The sequence below is a fragment of the Aquarana catesbeiana genome, linkage group LG12 (assembly GCF_042186555.1).
Source record: "Aquarana catesbeiana isolate 2022-GZ linkage group LG12, ASM4218655v1, whole genome shotgun sequence".
Taxonomy (NCBI): domain Eukaryota; kingdom Metazoa; phylum Chordata; class Amphibia; order Anura; family Ranidae; genus Aquarana; species Aquarana catesbeiana.
This window is the reverse complement of record NC_133335.1, coordinates 48,108,608-48,118,431: the sequence shown is the minus strand read 5'-3', so window position 1 is coordinate 48,118,431 and position 9,824 is coordinate 48,108,608. Positions and strand designations below refer to the sequence as shown.

Here is a 9,824-nt window from a genome sequence, read left to right as displayed (position 1 = left end):
ACCCCGCAAAGACCCTCATATCGCTCGATATCCCTTATAAACATGGATGTTAAAATCCTGGCCAAAGTGCTGGCAAACCGCTTGAATACAGTAGTCAACAGTGATCAGGGAGTTTTTATACCAGGCTAGAATGAACGTTCATAGACTGTTTCACAATATACAATACCCACATGACTGCCCCTCTACCTGTGCTATCATATCCCTGGACACCTGCAAAGCTTTTGATAGTGGGAAATGGCTTTATCGATTTCAGGTATTACAGCTATATGGATTTGGGCCCAGGGTAGAAGCCTGGATAAAACTCCTTTATACCTCCCCAGTCGCTCGTATTCGAGTCAACTCGCGTGTAACCAATCCATTCCCGATTACCAGGGGCACAAGGCAGGGATGTCCATTGTCGCCCCTCCTCTTTGCCCTGGCTATGGAGCCTCTTGCAGTACGGATTCGCTCTTCCCCCTTAATGTATGGGGGGGGGGGGGGGGTTGGATGCTGAGAGACATGCATAGGTCTATTCTGGTATAACACACCATCTAATAATTTTTCAAATTTAAGTTCACTTTTACTTAAAGACAACCTTGTCAGCAGTATTTTATTAAATATTTACATTCATATTACTTTGCCAATACTCAAAGGAAATCTGAGAACCAGGTTGGTTGCGGCTTTAACCAAAACGTTTTATTTTTCAGTAGAATAATCATATCTATAGCGCTATTCAGCAATGCATCAAATAACCCTTTTCACATTAGTCTTAACAGATTTAGGTTTCTATCTATAATACTGTATGACTACAGTTATAACCATTTCTTGACACAAGAGTGCAAAATTACAGATGTTCATATTTCCTCAACTATTATTATTCCTCAAATTGAAGTGTTCACACAAAAAAAAAAAAAAAAAAAAAACTGCAAAAAGTCAGCATCGTATATTTGTCAGGTCTAGCCAGTAAATGGCCAGACAACTGCACATACAGTGCCCACTGACAATGTTGCTTGCATACTAAACATGTATGAACAAAAATAAAGTTCTTCATAAAGCATACTATGTTAAAGTCCAATTAAGCTTTCAGTTTAAATCAGTTAAATACATTCTGGGTGCAAAGTTTTATCCGTTTCTTTAGAAAGTCACCACAGCCTGAGTAATTGGTGGTTTTCTTTAGAAAGTAGTCACAGCCTGAGTAAAAAAAGCCCGTCTCCCGCCAGCATGCTGTAGAGGAGGACAATTATGTCAGGCCTGTGCAGGGAGCCCACTGCTTCTACACAGAGCAAAGGCCCTTCATGCTGGCAGGGGAAAATGAACTATACAACTTTGCACACCTTTTTGTGTTCCTGGAATGTATTTAGCCGATTACACTGAAAAGTTTTATTGGGCTTTAAAATATTTCTATACACACTAAAATACTGAACAGAAATAAAGTAATTTCTATATAGGTTATATACAATGTCTTTGCTTACTTGTCAAATATTTTAAACCTGGTAAATGTAGTCAGGCAACACTGCTATTCTAGGAAAAGTCTGCATCAAGGGGCGTCTTCACATAGGCATGCAGATCCAAGACCATAACTGCCCCTCTCTCAACCATCACTGCCCCTCCATGTTCTTCTGCCCTTCTATATAATAGATGGAGATTATTGTAGGGCACGCTAAATGCCAGCAAAAGTTAGATAGCTCTATGGATCTCTGGTACGTGATGTGCTCAGAGCTGTTAGATGAGAGGTGTGATGATTCAGGCTTTCCAAGTGCAATGAAACACAAACTTGCCACAGTATTTCACTGTTAATTTTCCATGATGGGGACTCTTCCTTGGCTGTCCCGTCAAAATCTAAATAAAAATAAACACCCCTACATTTGGGGTTCTATCCCTCCAGAACTAGCCATGTAATGTTTAGGCTGACAGTTCTCAGGGTTTCAAGAGAACCACCATTAAAATTCATTTGGGTTGTGGTATTCTGTATATTACAAATGAACACCACCTAGAAATTCATGGGTTGTGATAATAGTTTTGTGAAATTTAGTGAATAAATACTTTGATGCTTTAAATAGATTACATGTTTTTAGATTATTCTGTGCACCATCCACAATGATCTCTGGAATACGAAGATACTCCCAAAGCATTAAAGCATATTCTCCAGCAATACATACTCTAAAACAAATTAAAAGCATCTGTAAAGCCTTAGGCCTTGTGCACACAGACAAGACACCTTTCCTACAGGCAGCAGCTTTTTGGCCGAAAAATCGCTTGACACTTATAAACATGTTTAGGCGCATCAAGTGTTCGGACTTTAATTCCTTTCATTAGTCAGAATAATAATTTATTAAGAATGTATTTTTCCTGCCAAAACACCACTGCTCCCAAACACGCAGGCTGTGGGTTTTTTCCTGCCTCTAAATGCCTATGTGTGCACAGACACATGGGCTGACATGCAGGAGTGTTTGGAGGTAGGAACAACGAAACGTCAGACGCCTAACAGCTGCATTAAAAACATCCAGTGTGCATAAAGCCTTAAGGTGAACTTGTGCTTTATCCTCAAGCCGCAAAGCAACAGGTTCACTTTTAATTCCTCCATTCCCAGCAGCAAGAACTTGCCTTACTTTCACCCCTGCATCTCCCTTCTGTTCAGCTAGCGGGGGTGAAAATTCATATACACAAAGCTATTGACTCTCCATAGGACTGATTGGCCAAATGCTGTCACATGGAGGGATTTCTTTGGTTTTGGAGGGGAAGTGAAGAAAAGGTTAAGTATATGCTTCTGGAGAGGACTACCTTAAAGCAAAGCTGTTGCTCCGTTCTGAAGGAGCCAAATGCGGGTTTGCTTTAGATCCCTTTCACACTGGAGGCGTTTTTCAGGCGTTTTCAAAGCCCCCGCTACAATCCCAGGTGAAAGCCCGAGTGCTTTTACACTGGGAAGCTGCGCTGGCAGGGCGTCACAAAAAGTCCTGCAAGCAGCTTCTTTGCAGTGCTGTAGAAGCGGTGAATACAGCACTCCTAAAGCGCCCCTGCCCACTGAAATCAATGGGCAGCGCTGCCAGCAAAGCGCTGCTGCAGCGGCATTTTGTGGGCGGTTTTAATACTTTTTCGGGCCACTAGCAGGGGTTAAAACCGCCCCGCTATTGGCCGAATAGCCCCGCTAAAACTACGGTAAAGCGCTGCTACGAATAGCGGCGCTTCACCGCCGACGCCTGGGTGCTTTCAGTGTGAAAGGGCTCTTATAGTATTCGCTCTTATTACAGAAAATGTAAATAATTAAAGTTAATCTAAAAACATATGAAGAATAAATGCCTAGCGTTTTCTTTCAAACATACTATTCGTTTTTCTGCAAAAGGAACTTGGGAACACCAGTAATGCTCTTCCAAAGCTCCTCATTAAAAAATAAAACAAGACTAAAAGCAAATCAGTTCATAAGTCAATCCTGATAAAACGTGAGTACTGCATCATGGGAAATCTGTCATTCAGCCTTCATCATGGGCTTGCACAGGGTGGAAAGCCAGTGCCATCTGCAGAGAACACCAAAGGGCTGTGCGCGTTTTTCGAGTCGCCACAGTCATCTCCCTGATTGAGCTGGCAAGGGCACAGACATCTGAGATAGGAAATAGAAGAAAAATGCTCTTAATATGAATATAAACATTAATAAGTTTATAATAATTAAACATAATAATACAGATTAGGCTGCATTCACACCTGAGTTTTCAGCTCAAAAAATGCCTGAAAAACGCCCAACAAGCAAAATCTCATTCATTTCAATGGCACCTGTTCACATTGAGCATTTTGTCACCTGAAGCAAAACGCCTGAAAAACACCCCAAGCTCAAAAAAAAGAACATGAGCTTCTTTGGGGCAGATTACATGCGTTTTTCTGCCTTTTACATTGGTGACCTGAACAAAATTGCAGTACAAAAACGGACGACTTTGAAACGCTCAGGTGTGAATGCAGCCTTAGACTACTTTCACACTGGGGTGGGCATCGGCGGTAAAGCGGCGCTTTTTAGCGCCGTTTTACCATCGTATTAGCGGCGCTGTTCGGCCGCTTGTGGGGCGATTTTAACCCGTTAGCGGACTAAAAAGGGTTAAAACCGCCCGCAAAGCACCGCTGCAGTGGCGGTTTGCTGGCGCTGCCCCATTGTTTTCAATGGGCAGGGACGCATTAGGAGCGGTGTATACAGGAACGGTGCAGTTTGCAGGACTTTTTTTAACCGCCCTGCAAGCACACCGCTCCAGTGTGAAAGCCCTAGGGCTTTCACACTAGAGAGACAGGAGAGGCTCTTTACAGGCGCTATTTTTATCGCTGTAGCGCCTGTAAAGCGCCTCAATGTGAAAGTAGCCTTAAAGTGAACTCAGGAAACTTCAGTACACTTCTCAAAATAAACCTGACAACATTTATAATGATATCCTACACTGAACATCCATGTAGTAAAATACAGGGGTGTGGGTGTTGCAGACTAGATTTCATCAGCAGCAGAAGTGCTATACTACTGGTATACAGTGGATTTAAATACGACTTAAGTTTTTTACAGACACCAAGTCATTTGCTGTCCCCTTTTGTAAACAGCCTGCTGGGAGACATCATGACACCAGAAAATGATTGCCACCAACACACATCTCACAGTACATATGATAAAAGCTCACAAGAAATGCATTGGTGCATGTTATCAATGCATGTAATGGGGAAGCTATGTTGTGTCAGCTAAAGATTTGCCTGTACATGAACGTAGTAGGCTTAGCTGTTCCTGATATGCAAGTCATCCAGGTATTAAACGTTATAAAACCAACCATGGTGTAGTTATTCATGTGCAAACCTGTCAATTTATGTTTTTGCTGGGCTAAAAGAATGATAGTATAAGACAGCAAGCTGGATAGTGTTATAACAAAGGCACGTGTCCCAATACTTTTGGTAATCTAGTATAGCTACGTTTGTTCATTTTGAGTAGGGGAGTATTAGATTATTTTTTTTTTAATTTTTTTATTATAAAAGGGACTTTGTTAGAGAGATTTAGAGAGATTTCCTTCACGGTCATGGAAACAATGATTTTACCAGACAGGAAGTGAGGGAAAATCTATCAGGGACACATATCCCAATAAAACATTTATAGTCATTCCAGCCTTCCCTTACTTAGATGGCCTTAAACATTTTAAAGCAAATGTGTCCTGCAGAATAAGTTTGGCTCCTAACTGTGCCTGCATGTACTTTGTAAAGTGCTATGGTTATCTTCATAATGATGCTGCAATACAAGATAAAGCAGCCAATTGTTTCCTGAAGGACCAATCTTGCACCAAATGGGACTGAACCCTCTGTCATATAGGGGGGGGAACTGCCAACTGATGACCAAGAAGAAATGGTCACCCACCAGGGAGGAACGACTCCACACCGAAGGAAGCACCAGACAACCTGCACCCATCAAGGAATGAAACAAATTTCCAAGTGAAGCAAACAAACCCTGAAACAGAACATTAATAAGGAAAAAGGGAATAAGTCCCTAGTGGTAACATATACCAGACAAGGGACCCGGAGAAAATAATCCTGCAAGGACAACACCAGCCGGTCTAAGTAGGAAGGCTCTAAACTTCTACTCACCTTACCCCATAAGGGTCAAGAAATGAGAACTTTTTTCCTTAAGACTGTCAAAACAAATGGTAATTTCCTCTAGGGAAGGCTTTCCAAGGAGGAACCCTGCAAAGGATGTGAATATGACTCCTATATCCAGGAGAGAACCCAGGATTTGATCCCACAAAATCTGCTTAACTAAAGGGATAAGATGTCTGGAAAAAAAACGAAGGGTAGGCAAAAGAAGATTAGAACCCATCCATGAAACTGGTGAATGGGTTACCACCCTGATGTAGCTAAGGATGAAGCTAACATTCACTAGTGCACAAGACAGTTGGAGCAAGTCCTAAGAAGAAATCAGGAAGAAAAAATAATCCTGCCTGTCCCTAACTTCAAGTGACACAGAGCCAAGAATTCTAGATTCCCCTGATCAAACAAAACAGACACAGAAGTCCTACCAGGATGACAAGGGAATTTCACCTGAGTAAAGCCAGAACAGGAAACTATGTTGAAAAGGCCTTCATGTTCCTGACACAGGAAACTTGCATCAGGAGACTAGATTGTTCCCCTCGCAGACCGCTCAACGAGACATGGCGCCCTTCTCTGACATCCTTCACCTGCAGCCCAGAGTCCAAGAAGTACTTTGGTGCGTGGATATCTCCATGCCCAGAAGTCACCAGTTGGGAAGAACTGGATTCCAGGAGTTTGCCTTTACGGGAATCAGCATGAGCTGGATCTTGCATGCGTATGGCCCCTTAAAGTTATTTTCCTGAGCCTACAGTGACTGCTCTCTTGACAAAAAGTCAGAGTATTCCACAATTGGGATGCCACAAAAAAGCACAAGGAAAAGCATAGAAACTCACACTCAGAAATACCAGGAGTGCAAGGGTGGCACTGGGGGTTTAAAATCCTGCTAGCATGAAGGACACCAAACATGTCCCAGCTGACCAGGCAGGTCAGGGTTTTCTTCTAGAGAAGGACAGGACACTGAAGAGTACCAGGTACTATTAACCACTTCCCGCTCAAGGTATGTCGGATGTCATGGACTGAGGGAATATCTGGATGATGCCTGCAGCTACAGGCATCATCCAGATCTCTATTGGCCAGAGATTCCCTGCACCGTAACAATCATAGCGGCAGTTCAGCCGCTTGATCATTCTTACAGGCCTTCTTCCGATGCCGGAGAACGAATCGGTCGCCACTGGAGGTTGAGCATCGAGATTTCTGGTGACTGGATGGTGCGCAGTCATCACTATGATGCTCAGAGGTCTGGGCGTGATGTTATGACGGCACATCCTGGCTGGAAGTAAACAATGCCGGGGACATGGCTGGAAAGGCCGAGACAGTTCATTTTTTTATCTCGGTCTTTCCAGCCTAAAGGAGAGATGTGGGTGTCTTATAAACCCCACATCTCCCCATAAAGAGGACCTGTCACACCTCATTCTTATTACAAGGAATGTTTACATTTCTTGTAATGGGAATAAAGGTGAAAATTTAGAGAAAGTAAAAATAAAAAATAAAATAGAATTTTTTTTTTTTTAAAACGCTGACCCCCCCCCGCGCACAAGTCACGGATGCATAAGTAAACGGCTTTTGTGCGTTCGAGCAAGAGCAACAATTCTAGTCCAAGACCTCCTCTAAAGCCTGAAGGAGGAGAAAGTTAACATGACTAATGCCCCATACACACAATGAGATTATCGGAAGAATGATCGTCAGTTTTTATTGCATGCTAATCTCAGATCGAATCTGATGAGTTTACTAAAGTCACGAAAATTCCCGCACGACAGAAAAAAAAAATTCGGAAGTGATGTCATGTGTTGTAATGCATTTTCGAACGATAGCTGTACTGATTAAAACGAAAATCCTACGATCTGGCATCGTACGAAAAAGTTTTCGTGCATGTCCGATAGAATAATATCGGATGAACTGTCCCGATAGGCTCTCGAAAGCTCTGTATCAACGATCAGATTATCGTACGATCGCTTCAAAAGAGGTATTTTCCGTACAAATTTCTGATCTGGGCTTAAAATTTTATTATAGCTGACAGAGGAATATCCCTTATTTTAGGGTCTTGTTTGTCATGACCACCACAGCATAGAGAAGGTCTAGTAAGAACTGGTTTTGAAATGTCGTCAGCATTAGTTTAAATTATGTTTTTTGATAATATCAACCGTCAGCTAAAATACTAGTTTTGACTGTCTGAGATGCCATGTTTGTATAGGAATTGTGTCATGTGATAAACTCTGTCCCCCCTCCTTTCTCTTTAAGTTGTGCAATATTCTTTGTCCATAATTTGTATAAAGATGCGATTCTAACCATTAGGCCTCATGCACATGGACGTTTTTACAGCCGCTTTTTTTAGCGTTTTTTGCAGCTTAAAAAGGCCTGTCTATGTTAGTCTATGGCTTCATGCCCACCTAGGCGTTTTTGAGCTGCAAATGGCATAGGCGTTTTTAAGATGTAAAAAAAAAAAAAAAAAACAATCAGGACCAGTGGGTTCTGAGAGACGTTTTTCAGCTGTAAAAACGCTCTAACGCTGATAAACGCTCAAAAACGTCACTCACCGTTTTTGATCCATGAAAAAAAAAAAAAAAAAAAATTTTGAAAAAAAAAACAAAAACGCAAAAACGTTGAAAAAAAAGCTGAAAAAAAAAAATTAAAAAATCACTGCAAAGATACTGGCATTTTCATAACGTTATTTTAACATCCTGTGTGCATGAGGCCTTAAAAGTAAGCATTCATTCAATGACTCTCGTCGGCATTGGATGCTTCCGCAACTCCAAAAAGAATTCTACTGATTGCCCAGGTCTAAACAGATTTAACCCCTTACAAAGCCTTATACACAGTGTCAGATTACTGGACGAATTTGTCAGTTTTTTGTTTGATGCTAGTCTCAATCTGAAAGTGAAGAGGGTACTCACCATCAGAAAATTTTCTGACGACCGAATTCAACATCAGAAGTGACGTAATGTGTTTAATTGTTTTGTATGCGTTTTTATTTCTGAGCATGCCTAGTCTTGTTCTTCAGATTTTTTATTTTGTCAGAAAACCATACTAATGAAAAGAAAAATCGGATGTTGTGGTCACAGACAAATTTTCAAGCCTGCACATCCAGTTTTTGTCTACCGAAAATGTGTAATCGGCTGTCAAAAGCAGCCTACCAACGATCAGAAAAATCGGCAGATCATTCATCGGACAAAATTTATCTTCAGATCTGACCGTGTGTACGGGCCTTAAAAAAAATTTTTTTAAAGCGTCGCCCAAGGAGATTTTTAAGTTTGGCGCCATTCCACAAGTGCACAATTTTAAAGCGTGACGTGTTAGTTATCCATTTACTCGGTGTATCATCTTTCACATTATACAAAACAATTGGGTTAACTTTACTTTTTTTTTATTCATGAAACTTTCCCAAAAAGCGCATTTGAATTATCGCTGCGCAAATACAGTGTGACATAAAAAGTTGCAATGACCACCACTTTATTTCCCATAAGATATGTTTGGGGTTCTGAATAATTTTATAGAAAAACAGATGATTTTTACATGTAGGAGTGAAGTGCCAGAATTGGCCCAGGAGGGAAGTGGTTGCATGCATGCATGGTAGAGGATTTACTAAAGGGAGAGGATCCAGGTAGAACATCAAGAGCTTGAATGACAAGAACTAGGGCCAGAACTTCTAAGCAGAGACGACCCCAAAGGGAAAGAGATGTTGATTACTCTGTGCTGTGACAGAGGAGGAGAGAAGGATGAGTACTGGAAGACAGAGTCTGGGGTTATCCGGAAAACTACCCAAAGACCAGCAAGAAATATCTTGGTGGGAGTAGGCTTTTTCCGAGGGCTTAGCAGGCTTGTTTCTACTCTTGTGGGATGCCTGAAATTCAGGCTTAGGGGATCTGGGTGTGTCTATTCTAGAAGTAGATGGAGAAAGATGGGATTCCCGACCTGTCCCTGGGCTTTTACACAGACAGGTGTACACTCTGGCCTCCTGTGATATTCCTGATAATGGCATAAGTCAACAGCTGTGTCCCTTGAAGGTCAAGCGAGTCAGATGCTCCTTGGATATGTCATCTGCCTCCCAGCAACCCAACTAGAGTGCTTTGTGCATCTGTTTAGGCAAAAGATCCATACAGGACGCAGACTTAGATGCTTCTAACACAACCATCATAACTGAACCATAAAGCTCTAGACATCTGCTCTACCAAATCTAGCAGGAAAGGGGATATTTAAGAGATTTAACCAATTTTTCTACAACTTGACAGATTAAGGTCATAGCCATTATAGGGCAATGGGTA

The 9,824-nt window shown here is 41.7% G+C and overlaps 1 protein-coding gene across 1 annotated transcript in view; it reads right to left on the bottom strand.

The window, feature by feature from the left end:
* Window positions 1-708: 708 nt before the first annotated feature.
* MEIOC (meiosis specific with coiled-coil domain) overlaps window positions 709-9,824 on the bottom strand; it is a 59,540-nt gene continuing 50,424 nt past the window's right edge. The window contains exon 9 of the mRNA XM_073606396.1: window positions 709-3,574. Within this exon, the coding sequence (XP_073462497.1) occupies window positions 3,447-3,574 (128 nt within the window). The 3' untranslated portion in view covers window positions 709-3,446. The remainder of the gene's footprint in view (window positions 3,575-9,824) is intronic.